The sequence below is a fragment of the Arabidopsis lyrata genome (genome assembly GCF_000004255.2).
Source record: "Arabidopsis lyrata subsp. lyrata unplaced genomic scaffold ARALYscaffold_5, whole genome shotgun sequence".
Classification (NCBI taxonomy): Eukaryota; Viridiplantae; Streptophyta; class Magnoliopsida; order Brassicales; family Brassicaceae; genus Arabidopsis; species Arabidopsis lyrata.
The window spans coordinates 20785609-20806629 of NW_003302551.1; the positions used below are offsets into that span (position 1 = coordinate 20785609).

At 36.0% G+C, this 21021-nt stretch overlaps 3 protein-coding genes, 1 long non-coding RNA gene and 1 pseudogene across 4 annotated transcripts; 2 read left to right on the forward strand and 3 right to left on the reverse strand.

Annotated features, from left to right (window-relative positions):
- Positions 1 to 59: 59 nt before the first annotated feature.
- LOC9314522 (nodal modulator 1) lies at positions 60 to 7975 on the reverse strand. Its single transcript, XM_021024210.1, has 27 exons — positions 7742 to 7975; positions 7412 to 7477; positions 7229 to 7315; positions 7084 to 7140; positions 6911 to 6975; positions 6630 to 6799; positions 6387 to 6448; positions 6103 to 6186; positions 5737 to 5896; positions 5411 to 5526; positions 5177 to 5305; positions 4760 to 4831; positions 4552 to 4647; positions 4391 to 4468; positions 4051 to 4179; positions 3744 to 3914; positions 3416 to 3619; positions 3200 to 3313; positions 2889 to 3121; positions 2656 to 2701; positions 2325 to 2573; positions 1929 to 2159; positions 1700 to 1791; positions 1078 to 1306; positions 633 to 989; positions 463 to 536; positions 60 to 380 (listed from the first exon to the last, which is right to left on the reverse strand). The coding sequence occupies exons 1-27, from the start codon at positions 7850 to 7852 to the stop codon at positions 275 to 277; spliced, it is 3588 nt and encodes a 1195-aa protein (XP_020879869.1). The 5' UTR covers positions 7853 to 7975; the 3' UTR covers positions 60 to 274.
- A 129-nt stretch (positions 7976 to 8104) lies between these two features.
- On the forward strand, positions 8105 to 10811 carry LOC9314523. Its single transcript, XM_002876625.2, has 8 exons — positions 8105 to 8432; positions 8669 to 8736; positions 8935 to 9001; positions 9078 to 9232; positions 9400 to 9470; positions 9751 to 9819; positions 9989 to 10089; positions 10324 to 10811. Exons 1-8 carry the CDS (start codon positions 8178 to 8180, stop codon positions 10621 to 10623), a joined length of 1086 nt encoding a protein of 361 aa, XP_002876671.1. The 5' UTR covers positions 8105 to 8177; the 3' UTR covers positions 10624 to 10811.
- A 799-nt stretch (positions 10812 to 11610) lies between these two features.
- Positions 11611 to 12650, reverse strand: LOC110228077. Its single transcript, XR_002331681.1, has 4 exons — positions 12410 to 12650; positions 12280 to 12302; positions 12030 to 12167; positions 11611 to 11922 (listed from the first exon to the last, which is right to left on the reverse strand). It is a non-coding gene; the product is annotated as an uncharacterized LOC110228077 (long non-coding RNA).
- Positions 12651 to 18273: 5623 nt separating this feature from the next.
- LOC9314525 lies at positions 18274 to 19318 on the forward strand. Its single transcript, XM_002876626.2, has one exon. The coding sequence runs from the start codon at positions 18392 to 18394 to the stop codon at positions 19265 to 19267; it is 876 nt and encodes a 291-aa protein (XP_002876672.1). The 5' UTR covers positions 18274 to 18391; the 3' UTR covers positions 19268 to 19318.
- A 103-nt stretch (positions 19319 to 19421) lies between these two features.
- On the reverse strand, positions 19422 to 20785 carry LOC9312741 (annotated as a pseudogene).
- Positions 20786 to 21021: the final 236 nt, after the last annotated feature.

The window sequence follows — 21021 nt, forward strand, 5'->3', positions numbered from 1 at the left end:
GTTGAATTTATTACCAACTCTATCATTGAAAATTAAATCTAAAAAGTAATGGTCAAAACTGATAACAGAGTTTTTGGAAATAGTCATGGAGAAAAAGATTCTAACACAATTCACATAAAAAAAAATGGTAAAAAGAAGACTAGATTGAGCGTTTCTCTAAACTTTAAATGGATTAGAGGAGTTTCTGAGTTCTGCAATGTTTTGAATAAATTCCCTCTAACGATACTATATAACAAAAAACAAAACAAAAAAAGACTGAAGATGAATAAATTCTTCAGAACGTCTTCTTTCTAGCAACAGCTTTTCGAGGTTCTCTCTTGGCAGATGTAGTGAACCCGGGAGACGAAATCCCAACCGTGGATTGGTAGATGTCTTTCAACCTTTTTTGTATAAGCATGTGGATTACTAATTATGGAAATGTTTCAAATTACAAATGTTACAATTTGGTAATAAATTTCTTACCTGGGGATGCTGAGGAACAGAGCAATTGCCGAAACTCCAATAACCAGTGGCAATATAGCTGCAGGTGTCACTTCCTGAAACCGATACAAATCAAACCACAATGAGAAAGAGAAAAAAAAAAGTACAAAGTCTATTGAAAATGTGGAAGACTGTGTAAGTTATATATTTACCTGACTCTGATGATCTGCCACGATGCTGTATCGAAGTGGACCGATATGGATTTGGGCATTTGTCTCAAAATCAACTTCAATAATCTCTGATTCTACTTTGTGGGAGATCAAAGGACGACTGGATTTAAGCTGCACGAGGTGCTTACCTTTGGGTAAGCCTTTTACTTGGAAGAAGTTGGAGAGTGGTAGTGGAAAGACATTCTCTATCTTAGATTTATCAATGGCTGATTTGATCTCCACTAGCAGATTCGAGTTTAGATCTTCGTTTTGTTTTCCTTCGACATGGCACGTCAATATGGTCGTTTCTGGTTGTTCAAATACCAAAAAGTCGAGCCCATTGATATCTTCATAACCAATCTATAAGAAAAGACAATTGTAAGGTACATTCTGTTGTTGAAATTGTGGATGATGAGAATGAATATTATATGGAGAAACAGAAACAAACCTGAAGAGAAACTGACTCTGGAGATGCACGTTCAATTTTATTGTTGCCTGAACCAATTTTCTTCGACACTTTAATTACATATGTTGCATCTGGATGTAACCCTCTCAGTCGATAATTTCCATTAATATCACTTGTAGTCTCCTCATAGTATCCTTTGGAGTCAGAGCGAGCTTCAATTGCAACACCTTCTTGTGGCTGGCCCGATAGGAGAGCGACTCTACCCATTGCACTGCAAAGGAATTGACAAGGTATAATGTTACAGAAATATAGAAGATTAAAGCCCTACCATATACGTTAAGTAAAATGGTAGTTTAGGACCAAAAATCTAAACATCCAAAATCAGAGCAGATAGTGGAGATCTATGAGATAGCAATTGAAACTCAAAATGACCAATGTAACTGGTCATGGTGAATTCGCACACGTTTCAAAGAAAGTGTTTTGCTCTAATTTTATTTCAGGAGAACTGAGCCTTGGTGCAATCATACTTAAAGAAGCGAGCTAGAAATTTTTAGGAGTAGGAAACAATTTATGCCAGAATCTAATCAAGGCAACAGATTATTTTGACAAAAGTAAAATCAGGAACGAATAGTTTGAAAAAGATGATTTAGAATAAGATCAAAACCTGTAGGCAACACGAGTAGCCTCAAAGACAGCTTCACTGGACTCCCCAGAACTTAGTTCTATAGCCAGTGTTGCGGGTTTGAAAGAATATTCCTGAGGAAAACGATAATAATCAGAAAATTCATCATCAATTTCTCATCACTTATCAGCTACTTTAACGTTTTGGGAAAGCCACTGAAGAATGTTCCCAATGATTTGCTAAGAATGCAAGGGGCGTATGGATTAATTACCTTAAGAAGGGGACGCAAGTAGAAATTTCCAGGGAATAAGCTATCAAACACAAAGAGTCCACCAGCGCCAGATATGGAATTATTTCTGTAACCATGATCGCCACTTAATGATAACAACAGCGGAGGTATTGATGTCTCGGCATTGTCCTTTGAGTTTACACGCACAGAGATCTGACCAAGCTTCTGGCAAGAGAAGGAATATGGTCCTAGCCTTTTAATATGGTAGCCAGCCTGCATGTGTAAGCCAAGATTAGGAACACATTATTTGAATGTAAGTGAGAATTTTAGTGTAACCAGGATGAGATCTAACTTAAAGATTAGACAAGTGAAGAAAAACATCATCTCAAGGTCAATTTACATGCACATGAAAAATATATCAGTATAATATACACCAACCTTTGAAGCCTCGGTGGCATATGGTATATCATCATACAAAGGCCCAGCAACAAATGAACCAGCTGGTGAAGTGCTTGTTTCAATAGCTACTTCACCTTTCTTAAGTGAAGAAATAAGGCTGTCTTTTGCAGCGGAAACCTTAATATGAACACCAGGAAGAGGAGGAGAGACTGATCCTTCTATGTAAAGACCAAGCCGACCAGTAAATGGAGAAACTGAAGCTTGGCATCCATCATTTGACACTACAGCCTATTAGAATAAACATAAATTAAGCTTGATGTTCTCATTATAGGATCTTTTATGGCTAGCAATACTTCTAGTTAATACTTACATGAAGCTCTTTAGGATAAAACAACATCTTCTTCTCCACATTACCCCTGAAACAGAATACAGCCATAGCTGAGGAACTTGAAAAGAATAATAGCTCCAATAATATTCTTTTGAGTGTTTGATTTTGAAACACAAATTTCTCTTCTATGAATTATGATACATTCCTAAGACAACTAACTCTAAACATTAGAAGTCTTGTTCATAGTTCCCTGAAATCATAAAAGAAGATCATACCTAGAATCTCGAGGAACAAAGCTAATCTTTTCACCAAGATTTTCCCAGGTATAGTACTCATAAACCCCACTTCCATCAGATGCAAGTTTGGCAGTAATACTGTTGATAACATTTCCTTTCTTGTCTTGAATATCAACAATGAAATTCTCTGGCAATTCAGACTCAATAGTTGAACTAGACTCCACATTTATCAGACCTTTGAGGAGGTACTTCTCTGCTTTCAGATGAATAGGCTGCAAAAAGAATAGAGATGCTAAGAAGGACAGGCCAAAGAATGCTGGAACAAAAGAGAAAACATTACAAAATAAAACCTGTGGATTTGAGACATCTATCTTTATTGAATTGCTCCCAAAGGACATGCATGAGTCAGAAAGCTGAAGCTCATGCCCTCCAGGTGACTCAACGCATATTTTCTGCGAACCTTTCTGTAGTTACCACAAATGAAGAAAATGGTTAGTTTTGATAGAGTAAAAGTATAGCACCCTAAATAGCCAAAACTCATGGAGAATCCACCTGACAAAGAATACCTTGATTTTCAAACTAGTAGGTGATCCATTAGGATGAGCGATTCTAGCGTCCACCTCATGGGTGGAGACAATATTAATCCAGTAACCTTTCTGGACAAATTCAATCCCTTTGATATCCTCAGTTCCGACATTCACATCAATGGAGCTACGATCCCAGCACCAACTGTCTTCATCAGATGCGGCTTCCGGTGAAATGCTTTTCACCTAATATAATCAAACGTGACTAGCAATTAGTAAATGTATTTAGCAAGTAATGTGAAATTTTCGGTCTCTCTTACAGAAGTACACAAGAGGAGAAAAAAGGTTGAGAAGAAACTATGCAGCCCACCTCAACTCTATATTTTCCAGGCAGTATGTCTGAAAATAGAAATTGACTGCTCTCGTCGGTTAAAACAACTGTCTTCTTGTCACGATCACCAGCCGCTCCCACAAGCACCACTGACACAGACGGACCACATTTCTCCTTGCAAGTAACAGAACCATGCACATTGACTCTGGCCTGCATCAACACCCAAAAAAAAATTAAAAGAAAGAAAACTTCCTGAACATGTGGAAATATATTGGCTATCCAACTCCTATATATACAATGCTACAAAAACATTTCCAAGAGAATAGAGTCATTCAGAGTGAATCACCTGAGAAAATTCTATGTTCAACAATGGGCTTTTAACGGCAACATCCAAATAAGCTGGCAAAAACAGAAGCTCAGAAGCACCCTTTGGTGTAGCAGCCAAAGCAGACAGCCTATATTCGCCTGGTGGAACCTGGAATATATATGATGGAAAGAAAATAAATAAATGAAAAAGAATGTGTTACAGAGTAAGAAACAGAGAACTCAGCCATAAACAGAAAAGTAACGAAGTCCCACATAAGCCAGAACCAACTCTCCAAATAATCAGTGCCTTTTCGGTTTCTTTGATAAAACTGACTTTTGTCTACTGGATTTACAAGAGATACATCTCTGCATCAACAAACCTCAAAGCAGAAAGTTCCGGTCTCATCTGTTAGCTTCATTTGTGGTTTGACATTTGTGGGTCCATGAGTCAAAGCTACCTATGATTTAAAAATATTAGAACGTTAAACATGAGACTATGAGAGACAAGTAACAACAGAGAAACATATGAACAAGAATTTACCTTTGCTTTGTGACGAGAACCAAACATTCGCACCACACCACAGATCTCATAGGATACAGCACTGATGTCTGGTAGTGAAGCCATATTTGGTAAAACCTAAACAAAGAAGTTTAAGTGATTACTTTAGTTTGCTGAACTTCAGTGAGGTGAAGCCATATCTGGAGCAATTAATTTAGCACGCAAGAAAAAAAATAAGTGAGACCGATACCATGAACTTCTTCAGTTTGTCAAACTTGTAATGCTCCTTGACTGCATCAATCGTATACTGATTTGACGTAACCTACGGAATTAAACCACTATTATGTTACATCCCCTGCTGTTAAACTATTGATCCCAGCAGCAAGAAATGAGATTAAAGGGGTGGTGGAATGAAACCAGATGGCACATATTTTAAATATATTTTTTTTTTGTCGGAACATATTTTAAATATATAATAATATATATGCTTTGCTTAGTACATAACCTTCAGAAATCTAGCCATATTCTTTACTCTAGACTCTAAAAGCCTCGAAGCATGCACCAAAAATTCACTAGGAGAGGTTGAGTAACAACTAATTTAGCAGGCTTACAACAGGAACAAGGTATAGTGTACAAAATTTAAATTGAAAATAGTATTTAAGTATACCTGGTCAAGCTTGTAATAGCCTTCCTTGTCCGTGACAGATCTTAGACTACCATCTACTAAGATTTTAACGCCCTCAACTCCCACTGAATTACCGTCAACTACACGACCCCCTATGGAGAATCCTGTTACCTAAAGGAGCATTCAGTTCAATATTTAGTGGAAGACACATGTAAGCAGAGTCCGATTATAGAAATATACAGAGTGGTATAAGAGTTTGCAGTTATTCTATCTGACCTGAAATTTTTGGGGAACGGTGACATGTTGATGCTCTACAGAAACAGGCATAACAGGAGGTGAAACATCAAAGACCGTATTCTCACCCTTATAATGTGGCACCAATTCGTATTTTCCTGAGGACGAAAAAATCAAGCGACCAAAAAATAGGTCAATAGAAATAAAGATCTGGACTATGCAACCAGAATTTCAAGTGTCCTTCTTGAAGTTCAACATACTTAATAGTCATTTAACTTATGTTGTACAATACATAATACATCAGGCTAAAGCTTAAGGTAAAATGAATGCTCAATGAAATGATTATGGATAAGTAAAAAATGATTTACCACAAGGGATGGACTTGAAACTGAAAATTCCTTCCGCATCGGATACAGCATGGCAGAGAGGCTTCCTTTCTCCAGCAGCGTCACCAAATCCTTGGGGGCAATCTACCATGGAAACATCATCTGAATGCAAATATATATGAACACCCAGGATTGGATTTCCCTACAAAAGGAAACAAAATAGTATTTATTAAACACTCAAAATTAAGGATAGAGACAAGTGCATGCATGATGGACAGGAACAGAATCAAACCAATGATACACCAATCGCTAGTTCCAATTATATCCAAATTTTACTCTTGCAAGCAGAGGAATGTAGTAGGATTTGAAAATCAGAAGAAAAAATAAACAGAGCAATAGAGGGATTACCTGAGCAACAACAGACCCCTTGAGATCATAACCACGGACGAAGAATATGTCATCCACCATGCCATTTGCAAATCCAAGTTCCACCTACAGGTAAACAGAGAACTTTAACTATTAGCATGCATAATTAAAATAATTCAAGCCAAATATATATAGAGAGGGATACAATAGAGAACAAAAACGAGTAGGGAAAGATATATGTACTCAAATGCAAAAAAGTTGGTCAGGAGAAATTCAAGCAACAGGATAACATGAAAACTAAATGCAAAACCAAAAAAATCTGAGACCTCTATTGAACCGCGAACTTCAACCTGCAGCTCTGGATGGGATGCACGGATATTGTATTTTCCTGCAACCAATCAGACAGACTCGTGATTTGATCATAACAAGATACCTAAAAAATAGGCACTTGACATTTGATGTTACAATATGGGAAACTTCCGACTACATACATGCAAGGCCAGAATAACAACGTGATAGAAAAATAGAAAAAGAGACACTGATGATGAAAGCTTAATGAGAATCCTTACCTGGAATAATATTCTTGAATAAGTAGCTCCCATCTGACGATGTGAGAACAGAAGCAACGGGATCTCCATCAGAAGACAACAATTCAACATTGACATCAGCTGGACCTCCATTCTTAATCACACAACTCTCCCCACCAACAGCTCCAAGGACTTTACCGGATAATGTAAAACTGCAATATACAAAAGAGTAAAAGATGAAAACTTTTAAAGGAAGAAAGATGAGCTAACCACCAATTACAAAGGTGAAAAAAGAAGAGGCAAACACATAGACTAAAACGAACCCCGTGAAGCGGAAGTTAATATCCTCATTGTTGTTGCAACTAGAGTCGTCAACAACGACAGAGACCTGCAACACCAAATTTATTGTCATAACTAGCTACAAGCCGGGTGTTTTTTTTGTCTAGAAAGATTCTTGATGCATAGTCCTCAGAAAAAAAATGGAGAACAGATTAACCTTATCTGGATTCCATGACCATCCCTCTGGTCCATTTATCTTGAGAATGAATGAGCCCTATGAGAAGAAAGCATAGAAATCACTTGCAGCAGAAACGCAACACCGATTTACCCAAACAAAAAAATCATTAAGGTTTGATGAATACCTTGTCATATACTGGGATGAAATAGTAACCATTTGGGGCACACTGTGTACTGTCTTTTACCAATCCATCTACTGTTTGAAGCTCAACCTTGTAATTTGAAGGGGAACAAACAAACAAATCAATAAAACTTCACTCAGAAAGATAGATAGAAAAAAAAACAGAGTCAACAAATTGAATTCTTACCGTGATATGAGAATAATCCAGTTTCCCATCGGATCCTTTCCGTGAGCTGACCAAAGACGAACTCGCCTGCACGTTTAATAATTCAGCAGCGTTAGTTAATAAATCCAGATCCGATCGTTCTTCCTGCTACTTAACCCATGATAATTTCCAAAAATCAAAACATCCTCCAAACTGCAAAATCTCAGATAGAAGTGCGTCGAAGTACTAAGCAGGTCCAACTACACTGAATCTACTTAGAAGCAAACACACACACTATCTAGTAAAATCGATCAGGAAGCAATCAGAACGATGGATAAAACGAATCGGGAAAGAAAAAGAAAAAAGATAAACCTCGACAAAACCACCGCAGCCTTTTATCGAATCCGCGGAAACACCATAGACTGTAGAAATCGCTATGAGGAAGACGATCAGAGAATGACAAATCTTCCTACTCGCCGCCATTGTTCCCGATGTGAAGCTCCGGTGAAGGAGCTAATAAAATGGTTGGAACTTAGGAAAAGAAGAGTGTTGTTTGTTCGTCAATGGAGCACGGATCCAAAATATCGGACCGATGATGACTCCGATCTGAATATCTCTCCGTTGGTTTTTAACAAGGTTCTCTTGTCTCGTTAGGGCTTAATGGGCTTTATAAGGCCCACTAAAACATAATATTTAATTAAAAATAATTGTTTTTTAATTACAGCTGTCGTGATTTGCTTACCGTTTGAAGAGTCATGTAGTAATCGCCAGTCAACTGTGGAAACCAAATTCCGGAAGAGAAATCAAAATGCTTCAGCTCCTGGTTGTAGCGTGGCTCTTGATTTTCACGGCGGAGACGGTCGTGTCTCACCAGGAATCCGGCGAATGGAGTTGTGAATCGGACTCGGAGATCCAGATCATAGCGGATTTCAGACCGGGGATTATCACTCTCGATGGTCACAACGATGACTGGAAGGACATTGACGGCTCCGAGTTCCCTCTCCGACCTGCACTTGATCCGGACGCCGATCACGAGTATGACGCCGGAAAGATGACAGTCAAGGTAATGTGTTGATTCGAATCGGATTTGCATTATCTTATTGGTTTGCCGACATTACTTGTAGATTATATATATTGATGCAATTTCTGAGTTTTTCAAGTTCTATTTGGTGAGTTTGACCATCTGATTAGTGATACTGAACTCATTGCGACATTTTGATTCGATTGATAAATCTGGATTTTGTGGACTTTGAGTTCGATTTCGTTCTTAACATTTGATTGGTGGATCTCTCTTTGCAGGCACTACATGATGGTCGAGATATCTACTTTATGCTAGAAATTGATGGAAATTACGCTTATGATAAAGGGTAAGTGTGTCTTTTATAATTTGGTTATCCCTTTCTAGACCTCTGTATGATCCAAGAACCGGTGAGTCGGTGAGCATTCATTACCTGAAATCTATACTAACTGCTTCAGATGATATTAAAATGATCCTTGATTTCTACATAACTTCAAATTGCAAGTCTATCATTATTGTAGTGAACTGCTTGCTTCTTTGAATCCAGTGAAAACAATAAGTGTCCTTCAGTGGCTCTCATGTTCCAAATTGGTGATCAAGCTACTTATCACAATGTAAGTTTTTCATTTGGCTTGAGTAATTTGTTCAACTATTTTATTTAAGATCCATGAATGTTTTATATGAAACAAGATGGGTGGTTGTAAAGAAGGGACAGACTCTTGTACCAGCAAGGCTTGCAGAGGCTTCGAGGTTGATATTATGCATTTCTCTATTGGAAATGCTATTCCAGGAAGGCTTTACGGTGGTAATCCAATAGACAACAGGGAAGGAAATGGAGGTGACAGGTGATTTGTAGTACAAATAGTTTGTTCTATCTCTCTCATACTTTGTTCTGGTGTTGTACCAATATAGTGAATCTCGTTTAGCTCCTTCTCTGTTTATCTAGTGGGGCTTATTTGTACCTCTGTTTATTTTGTTTATGAATGTCTCTGTGTGTTTTTCATATGTACAGATTTGGTCATCTGGTTGACATTTATGCCTGGAATCCACATTGTCGGTACCTTGATGGCCTTGGACCCTCAGGTAACCTATGACGATGTTATGGAATAACCAATTTCAACCTAAGAGCATAAATTACGTTTTTCTTTTGCTTTGGTTCATGGAAGCTTAGAAATTGACTTCTCTTCAATTATTTAAGCCCAGATTTTGTAGGTTCTTAATTCCTCTAGTGTGTTTCCCCATGTATAAGTCGTCCATAAAATATAAATTGTTTGTATTCTAGTTGGATGCTAGCTACTCGAGAGTGATCTATTTCTCGTGTGCAAATTACAAATATGTGATCCCATGAATATTCATTTTACAGGAAATGATTCTAGCGCACAGAACGATTGGCATGGAGCATGGTGGCACAGCAGCTTTACCACTCTGTCAGGTCAGTCTTACATATCTTCATAATCAGTTCCATGAGTTCCCAATACAGAGATATATTAATCATGTTCTTAACTGGAAAAAACAAGATGTGGAATTAAGTCTCGGTGTTTATAACCATATCATAGCCATAGGCATCTCCTCGGGTTACTTATCTTTGAAGTTTTAAACAGGTTATGTAGAGGAAGACAGCCCTTACACGCCAGATGGCAAGAAAGGAACTTACTATTTTGAGTTCTCAAGGCCCTTGAGGACAATGGACCGTCTCCAACAGGTCAGTAAATCTTCTACTCAATCAATGACGTTCGGTTACCATTGGCCCTTCCCTAAAAGTTAGCATAATCTCTATGGATTACCACTATGAATCAGTAGTTAATCTTAAACCAAATCCACATGTGTCACACTTGTAGAAACAACAATCTATCCCATGGATCTGAACCTGCTCAATATGAGTTATGTATAAAGAACATCTTCTTATAAAGCTAAGGTCCTAGATTGATATCTACAGGATGTTCAGTTCAAGCTTGGCTCGCCTGCCAAAATGTCGGTTGCATTCTGGTACCCAATGGATAGCAAACCGTGGCACGGATCAGGACACTACACGATCAACTGCGATTGGACACCGCTAGATATCTCCCCGGGCTCTTCTTCGGGTCTCACCGCTTCAACTGTGAAGGGCTCTAGCGATGGAACCAGCATTACAGCCATTTTGTTGTCCATGATTTCTCTTGTGTTTTCGGGTTTTATTGCGTATAGGCTATTTAGTCCCAGGGACGTTCCTTTCACACCCATGGAAAACAATCTGTAGGAGAAATAGGTGTACACGGTTATTAGTCCCTTTGGTCTCATTGCTGATTTGGTTTTGGTTCCACGTTGAGAGAGGTTCTTCTTTTTTGGCTTATAGTTAAAATGGGTTGATTTGTTGGTTTGTGTGGCTGTTGCAACCGTATCGATCCACTAAAAGAGATTAATTCTAGATCGCATAGAAATTTGAAAGTTGGTCTAAAAAAACGTTCGAGTGCATGATAAGGAACACATGGTAAACATTCATGCATGGTCGTTTAAAGATGAGATAAATATCAAATTAACAGGTAAAGAAATCAAAACCAATATAAATTCATCAATTGAAGAAATAGAGAAACATATTTGTTTAAAGCATTGACCATGAAACTAGACCGAAGAACCCAATCTCTCCGTATACAAAACGGTGCTGCAGTGATCATCGGGGACTTGATCTAAAGGATTATTATTAGCTGGATTTCTTCCTGTCGACCTAAAATAATAAGCAGCTAGACTGAGCTTCCAAAAGTTTCGGGGACTTGATCTAAAGGATTATTATTAGCTGGATTTCTTCCTGTCGACCTAAAATAATAAGCAGCTAGACTGAGCTTCCAAAAGTTTGCGTCTAAACACTTGGTGCTTAAGATATTAACTGAAAAAATCTTTGCCCACTTACACACTTTTGCTGCAAACTCCATACGTCCACACTCGAATTTTGTAGCACATCAGATATACATAAACTATCTTTTAGACTCCACAAGTACACACTTTTGGATTCTTTGGTGTACCAAGTCGGTAGTGACACATAACGAAATGTTTCTGTGTGGAGATCTATTGCTGCCAGCTTTATTAGTTTACTAGTATTACCACCCGCGCTTACGCGGGCATAGTTTTTATTTATTTACACATTAAATAAAATGAAAACAATATTATCAATATCTTTACATATAATTAAATTAAATTTATATTAATTGAAAGTTCATTTTATCTATTAAATTCTGATTAACAGGACGAATTAAAGATATCTGCATTTGCTTTTAAAACCACCAAATATAAAACTGAAACGCAAAACATGGAAAAGAATAAAGAAACGAACAATTAGATACATATCATATACACAATGACGAAGAAGTCTATTTTTACTCATCACATTGTTGTTCTCAAATTGTAATCAAGTCACTTATTCATCTTTTTAAAGTGACATACGATTCCTCCAACTTTAATTGTAGTCTTTTCTCCCTTCTTCTCTTATGTATACTTCGTCTTCTTTCCCGTACTCTTATACTATCTTCCATGCCCTTGATTCCACATTTTTGTATCTGAGAAGCTACAAATTTGAAAAACTATTGAGGAAAAAATATGTAATATGTTGACCAAAAGTAAACAAAAATAATGTTACTGGATTTCTATGAACAGAAAAATTGGAAGACCAACCTGAGCCTTGGTCTCAATCTAAACATGGGGTCCTTCTGGTTTCACGATATTTTTCTCTTATTCTTATGGTGTCTTGTAAGCTTCTTCATGGTCTTGTACTTGTGCTTCAAGCCTCAAGGTGAGCCTCTTACCCTCATTCTTTGCAAAATCACCACCATAACAAATTAACATGTTCCAGCAAATCAAGAATTAATTCAGTTCAAGAAAAGACACCTAGAAAGTGTGATTGACGTATTTTATTTACTTTTACCTTTTTGCCATATGTAGCTTTTGCTGACATATAGAAGAACAAAAGAAAAAACAAAAGCTTAGTAGAATTGAAAATTTGATACAATGCATATTAAGATTTGAGCATTGAAGAGTTTAGCCAGAGGATATACCAATCTTGATCAAAAGCCGTAGACTCAAAAGTGTAGGTATTCTGATACACAGGTCTTCGAACTATCTCATTAGATATTAAGATTCCATCAAAAAAGAAATTGTTAAAAAATATTCCATCACAAATTCTGAGAGAGTAATAGAGAATTGTCGCATATAATTTAGGGATTTAGAATTTGTGAATGCAAGTAGAGATGAATTTAAAGGAAGATGAACGAAACGGTTTCAAAGATCGTGGGATCGTGGTTTAGATTGTGGAGAAAATTTAGGATTTTGTTTCTTTAATATATAGCGGATAAATAAGTAGTTACTTATATCTGCCATGTAATTTATTTTGTTGTGTTTTTTTAATTGATTTTTTAAAAATAGAAACAAAAAACCATGTGACATAATTTTATTGGATAGGTGACTTGTGATTTATAAGATAAAGGATTAGTGAAAAGAGAATCTGGCTTTGGCAACCAATAAAGCGATCCATTTGCAAAGATTGATCGTTTATCATTGCCAATTCGATCGTAAGAAATGGGGAAACATACGTATCTTCGTTCGCCATTTTCTAGGTTTAAGGCTTCGGTCTTGACAACCTTACGATCGAATAAATACACCAATATTACTTTGTATGTTCCTGTAACAATATCTCTTCCAAATCCCACACTAAATGTCAATTCATTCGACCACCCTAAGGAAAAAATAAAAGACATTGTTGAATATAATTAAACTATAACAACTAGTCAACTATACATTTTGTAATTTATCAATTTACAATAAAATTAAATTAGAGAAATATCAATGGATATGCATAGACGAATGTATAATTGAGTCTCGTAAAGTTGCACTGTTCTCTCGCTTCTGTTCACTTTTTAAAGACGCATGTACCCCTATATTATGATATTAGAAACTTCGTAGATTATATGTTGAAATTATGTCAGACGGCAGGAGGAGATATTGTGTAGATATTGTTTTGGGAGTTGTGTTTATATATTTTTTTTTTTGCGAGAAACGAACAGTCGTGTTCTTTGCTTCCTATATGAAGAGACAGAGTCGGCGTTTTGGGACTGTAGAAAAAAGGAAATGACACCACAAAATTTTTTCTCTCTTATTTTCTTTATCTCCTTCTGATTCTCGAGCAAGTGTTTATTTCTCAGATCTGGGTTTTTATTGATCTCGATTTGTCTTCTGGTAATCAATATGCCATTTTTTCGTTTGATTTGTGTTTCAACGACATGTTTTGCACTAGGGTTTATGCAATTTTTTCCATAACAGATGAGGCCGATTCTGCTTTCTCCGCGTCTGATAGCTTTTGGTGAAGAACCTCGCGGCGAGAGGGTTAATGTTTATTAGAAGATGAAAACGGTGTGTGGTATCATCAATGTCCTCGACGATGATGAACGGCAGTACATATCTCGGTCTTCTCTCGGTCGCCTGTTGGAGTTTCTGAACAAACCAGCCTGATTATTTAATATCTGCCTTATTTTAGTTAGCAGCTAGTCATATTATCGACTAACAATGTTATCAATCGAAACTTGTTGTTTGGTGTTGGATGATTATTTTCAAATTTCAAGGTGAAAACATTATCGTAGTTATCAGATAACGTATTATCGGGATACTATTGTTATCAAAACAGAAATGTTGTTTTGATTAATGTTTTAAAAGTCTCAAGTAAAAATTTGTCTGATTATAGTTAATAGATAGCCGAATTATCGCCTAACATTGTTATCAATACATGGAGACATTGTTGTCTTGGGTTTGATGAATAGTTATAATTTTTGAGGTAATAACATGGTCATAGTTAGCCACTAACGTCTTATTGGGGTACTACTGTTAGCAAAACGTGAATGTTGTTTGTATGAATGTTTTTAAAAGCTGTTTTAAGTTAATATATGCCTTATTTTAGTTAGCAGCTAGTCGTATTATCGACTAACAATGTTATCAATCGAAACTTGTTGTTCGGTGTTTGATGATTATTTACAAATTTCGTTTGATGTTTGGTGTTTGATGATTGTGTTTTACCGTATCTTTATATTACCAATGTCGGCAGAGATATATTTTCAAAGATATCGTTAGCATTTAATGCTGTCGTACCTATGTTATAGGCAGTTAACAAGTTTTCTGTTTTGTAAGGGTGTTTTTGTCTTAAATGCTGTCAGGGAAGAGAGAGGTTTAATTATGTGATCTTTATGCATAGATACTTAATTTTTGGATCGTCTGGGCATAGATATTTAACTAACCCTTAAAATTATAAATAAAAATGTTTCATACCAGTCAGGGCTATTCTCTCGCAAAAACTCGGGAGAAAGAATCCGGAGTTTTCTTGTCGCAGGGTTAATCAGATAAATGTAACCGAGATCGTAGATGCAGACTATTCCGTTGCAATACCCCATTATTTGACCAACTGTATCATAAATAGAATATATGGGATATGGAACTGGAGATGTGTAAGAATGAATAAAGATTTTTATGTGGTCGTGATGATCTTTTGAATAAGAATCCAAAAATAGGGTTCTTGAACAACGATCACTAGACATTTCCAATCGAAGAACAAGGAGTTTTGGATTTGGGTGTCGGACAAGACATTTCTTGGCGAGGTATAGCTAGATTCGATCATTAATCTCCATTGCTTCGACACGGATTTGAATCGGAAGAGGGATTTCACCGGAAGACGCTCAAGAATCTCTTCAACGTAATCAACTTCGCAAGTGTTTGGATTTCTTATATATGTCTTTCTTCATTGTTTGCAACTGTTAATAATTCGTCTTGTGTCTAGGTATCTTTATATATAGATGTATGTTGTAATTCTTTTCCTCTTTCTTTCAATAGACGAGTCAGGGAAATATTCTGTAATATCTCTATTTATTTCAGCCGTACCTATTAATTCTCAAAACTAAGGAAGAGTCAATATACAATAATAAATAACTCGGAGGAAAAAAAGACAGTAGTAATAACGTTTGCCAACAAAAAGGAAACGAAAAATGTGAGAATAAATCTTCATACGATGAAAGTAAACCAATTATAAGAGAATATATATCCAAAATATATCTTCCTATAAGGAAATCGTACAAAAATTCAAATCAACATACTATATTATCTCAATGAGTTTTTTCAAAAAGACTAAGGTTAACTTAACACATGTTTGAAATTTTGTTTGGTATAGATTATATACATTTAAACCGTAATATATGGCCTTTGATTATCCGGTTAGCTAGGGCCATGCAAAGATGACCCTTGTAAGTATGAAACAAGTATGAAACAAGTACTTTAAAAAATAACTAATGAATGGCCTTTGATTATCCGGTTTTTTTTTTTTTTTTTTTTTTTTTTTTTTTCAAAAAAAAAAAAGTATCTTTCATTAGTTATTTTTTAAAGTTTTTTTTTTCTGTGTGTCAACTGTCAAATAACACGTCTGTATCTTTAACTTAATACATATTTTCCTTCCTTCCAGAGTACTGACTTCATGTGTAAGTTTTTTCTAAAGTAATAATTCCACTATTCCAGTTAATCTTTTTAGAGATTCAATCCAGAACAGTACGTAAAATCAGGACTTTAATTAATTCCCGAGAGCCAAAAAACTACATACGATAACATTTATTGCGTAACTTACCAAAAAAAAAAAACATTTATTGCGTATAGGTTATTTAGCCCAGGGACGTTCCATTCACACCCATGGAGAACAATCTGTAGGAGAAATAGGTTTACACAGTCCCTATCTGATGTCACATTTCTGATTTGGTTTTGCTACCACATTGAGAAAGGTTCTTCTTTTTTGGCTTATAGTGAAATGGGTTGATTTGTTTGATTTTCTGGCTTACTTTTGTCAAACTTGAAAGTTGAAACGGTAATGGTTGGTGAAAAGAAATTATTTGAATTATTGGTTTTACAACACTTTTAAGACGTCCCAATACAATAATACATGGTAAGGAACACATGTAAATATTAAGACTGTAACAAGTAAAGAAACCTAAGCCAGTAACACATATTCATTAACTGATGAAATAAAGAAACCTGTTTTTTCTTATGTCAAAGCATTGATCACGAAACTAGACCGAAGCCAACCAAGTTCTCCTCAAACAATCTGGTTCTATAGTGATTATCAGGGACATCCTCTAAACCACTCTTAGATGGCTTTTCTCCAACAGGTCTTACAGAACAAGCCGCCAGACCAAGTTTCCAAAAGTTTACGTCTAAACTATCGATGCTTAAAATTTTAATTGAATGAATCTTTTCCCACTTCACACTCGGATCTTCTTGCTGCAAACTCCATACGTCCACACTCGGATATTGACATTGTAGCACATCAGATAAACATAAACGATCTTTTAGACTCCACAAGTTGACACTTTCGGAGATATTGATGTACCAACTCGGTAACAACACATAACGAAAGCTTTCTGTGCGAAGATCCACAGCTGCAAGCTTCTTATATGTTAACCAAAAAAGAAATCCATTTACAAGATTGATGATGTTTTACCATTGCTAAGTTGATCGTAACGAATGGGACAACATATGCATCTTCGTTCTCCATTGTTGAGGTTAAAGACTTGGGGCTTGACAAGAGTGTTCCCAGCAAAACGTTGGAAGTTATACATGCAAGATTACTTTGTATGTTCCTGTAACCATGTCTCTTCCAAAACCAAAGTTTTTTTTGGATATTTTTGATTATTTAAAATTTTGTAAAATATTAATTAAGTCTTTTTATATGAATCAATATTAGAATACACATGCAAAAAATCAGGAGAAGGTATCATACTTGGTGTCTGTACAATCTCGCAAAAACTCAGGAGAGAGTATCCGGAGTTTTCTCGTCGTAGGGTTAATTATATAAATGGTCTCAGATTGGTAGATGCAGACTAAACCATTGCAATATCCCATTATTCGACCAACATGATCGAAATAAAATTCGCTTTGTGGATCTGGAAATTTGTAAGAACAAATAAAGATTTTGCTCTGGTCGTGATGAGCTTTTGAAATGGTCTCCAAAAAAATGGATGTTGAACTCTCATCTCTAGATGTTTCCGATCGAAGAACAAGGAGTTTCGGATTTTGGTATCGAGCAAGAGGTTTCTTGGCGAGATAGCTAGATTCGATCATAGATTTCCATTGTTTCGACTCTCGACACAGATTTGAATCTAAGTAGGGATTTTACGGGAAGACGCTCTAGAATCTCTTCTTCAGGTATATCATTATTATCATGCGTTACAACAATTCTAGTGTTTGGATTTGTTATGTCTTTCTCTATTGTTTGCACCGCTGAATTCACCTTGTATCTCTTTAGGTTTATATAATGTATTTGTCTTTGTAATCATTTCTTGATATTCCAACACATGTTCTTGTCCTCTTTATAATAAGTATGCAATTAATCAAATAAATCATAAAAAAGGCAAAATAAAATAAGAGAATAAATCCACATATATTAAAAAAGAAATCAATATTCAAAAAAATTCGAAAGAGTAATCAACGCCATTAAACCCTGCTATAAATACTCCCTGGGTTTGTGTATCTCAAAATTATTTTCGTATCTGTATAGTACGTACACGCAAGTATCGTATGTAATTAATTATTTCTTGGTCTCTACTAACTTTTTTTTTAGGGTCACAACTCAAAATGTCTCTGCTATTTGTTTATACGTTTAAGTTTGAGTACTGTTTTTATCTGTTTAATTAATTAATGTGTTTTTTTTAATAACATTGGCATCTTAAACAAAATTTATATGTTAATTGTAACAGGTAAAACGTCAAAAGATGATAAAGCGTATCAATTACATGTTGTAATATATATTGGCTTAATCAAATCAAAACCTAACGTGACAGTCTCTTCTTCCTCTTCCTCTCTTTCAAGTTTCAAACATAAATATATATATATATATATATATATATATATAACTATATATATATATAACCCACTAACCGCTTTTGTCTCTTTGTCTTTTTAACTGCAATAAACTAACTCTCTCTTCTTTTGATTTTCTGTCTACAAACGAGAGAAAGAATATGACTGGCGGCGAAAAGCGGTGGAGAGAGGCGGAGCAGCTAGTGATTGAGCAATTCCGGCTAATCACCACCACTCTTCTCAGCCTCCTCCTCCCTCTCTCTTTCCTCCTCCTTAGCCGTCTCTCCTCTGCCGCCTTCCTCCTCTCCTTATCATCGACGCCGCAAAATTCCGACTATTTCTTCCTCAACACAATCCCTGCACTACTATACGCCGTCGTTTCAATAATAACTGTTCATACTCTAATCCACTGCTTAATCACCAAGATCAGAACTTCGGAAGATACCAACCGTTCGATCGGTTTCTATTACCCACGTGTCAGCATCGCGTGGCTCATCCTTTTAATTCTTCAATTCTCCGTCGGATTAGGCCTTCAAGTAACGATGTCAAAAGGAGTCAACGGGATTGTCAACGGTAATAATCACAATTTCTTGACCAGACTCTTGTTCTTCTTTGGTCTCCTTGAGATGATACTTCAATGGTACCGAGTGATCGTGAAGACGGTGGTGGAAAGCGGTTTTGGCGGGAGAGAAGAAGAGACGGTGGTGGAGAGGGTGGCTTTGGCCGCTAGTTGCGGTGCTTTATGGTGGTGGAAGCTACGGGAAGAGGTAGAGGCTTTGGTTGGCGTGATGGAGGTTAAGAGAGCATTGTTATTGTTATCCATCGACGTCGATTACAATTTAAATAGTATCGTTGACTTAGGAACAATAGATTTCTTGAACTGGTTGTTGTATTATTTGATAGTGACGATTGGTGTGGTTAGGATCGTGAAAGGGTGTTTTCGGGTTGGAATGATCTTGCTTTTCGAGCAAGTTAGGAGAATTCCCCGTCGAATTTCCTCATCTGATGTCGTTAACCAAGAAGATGATAAAGTGTAGATTAATCTGAATTTACAAATATATAAACAAGAGGGAACACATGTAAAATCATATGTAGTTGTTTTAAAAAAAAAACGATATAAAAATCAAACATAACCATTTAGTCTCCAACAAGAAAAGAACCCAAATTGAAGAAATGAAATTAACATATTAAAGCATGGAGTATGAAACTAGACCGAAGAAACCAAGTCTTCCATATACAATGTAGTGCTACATTGATCTGCAGGGACTTTCTCTAAGAAATTTCTAGATGGTTTTTGACCTATAGGCCTAAAATAACAAGCAGCTAGACCAAGTTTCCAAAAGTTTGGGTCTAAACAATCCATACTTAAAATAGTAACTGAAAGAATCTTTTCCCACTTCATCACATTGGGACCTTCTTGCTGCAAACCCCAAATGTCCACATCAGGATATTGTAACACATCAGATAGACATAAACGATCTTTTAGACTCCATAAATACACACCACATGAGTAACTGGTGTACCAACTTGGCGGCAATACCTCAGAAAACATTTCTGTGTGAAGATCGAAAGCTGCAATCTTTAGGTTATAAATATTCTGCCAATAAAGTGATCCATTTGCAAAGATTGATGTTTTATCATTGCCAAGTTCATTGAAAAGAATGGGAAAACAGATACATCTTTGTTCGCCGTTGTTGAGGTTAAATACTTCAGTCTTGACTAGAAAGTTGTTAAAAACACGGTCGTATAGATACATCAAAACTTAGTTTGTATGATCCTGTAACGATGTCTCTCCCAAATCCCACATTAACTGGTACTTTACGCATAACTAAAAATAAACACAAAATAATATGTATGTTGATTATTTAATATTTTGAGTCTTTTATAGTATATATATATTTATGTCCATGTCTATGCAAAAGGATTTGTTTAATTAGCATACCAAAATCTATCAAACAAAAGAGTGTTTCGTACCTGGTAGGCATGTACACTTTTGCAAAAGATTAGAAGAAAGTATCCTGAGTTTTCTGGTCGTGGGGTTGATTATATAAATGTTTTCAGATTGGTAGATGCAGACTAAACCGTCGCAGTACCCAGCTATTCGACCAAGATTATTGAAATGATATTCACTATGTGGATATGATGGAAATTTGTAAGAACAAATAAAGATTTTGTTGTTCTCGCGGTGATCTTTTGAGATAGTCTCCAACAAAATGGTTCTTGAACAGCGATCACTAGATATTTCTGACCTAAGAACAAGGAGTTTCGGACTTGGGTATCGGACATGACGTTTATTGGCGAGATAGCTCGATTCGATCATCACTTTCCATTGTTTCGACACAGATTTGAATCTACAGAGGGATTTCGCAGGGATATGCTCGAGAACATTTTCTTCTAGTATATCATTTGACACAGCTTCGCTAGCTTTTGGATTAGTTATGTCTTTATTCATTGTTTCCAACTGTGAATTTGTCTTATCTCTTTGGGTATATATAATGTAAAAAAAATTATAACTATCTAGAGATTTTTTTACCACTTTTCCTTGTCCTCTTTTGTCCAAAACTAGGAAAATTAATATACAAAAATTAAATAAATCAGAAGAAAAAGGGCAATAGCAATTACAATTGTAAGAAACAAGAAGAGAATAAATCCACATGTATTAATCATAAATCAATTATCAAAAATAGCATATGAAACTACTACATTTGTCCATTATATATTTTATCATATAAGGTTGGACATAAAAAAAATATTATAATAAAAATCATATAAAAAACTAACAAAATTTGTC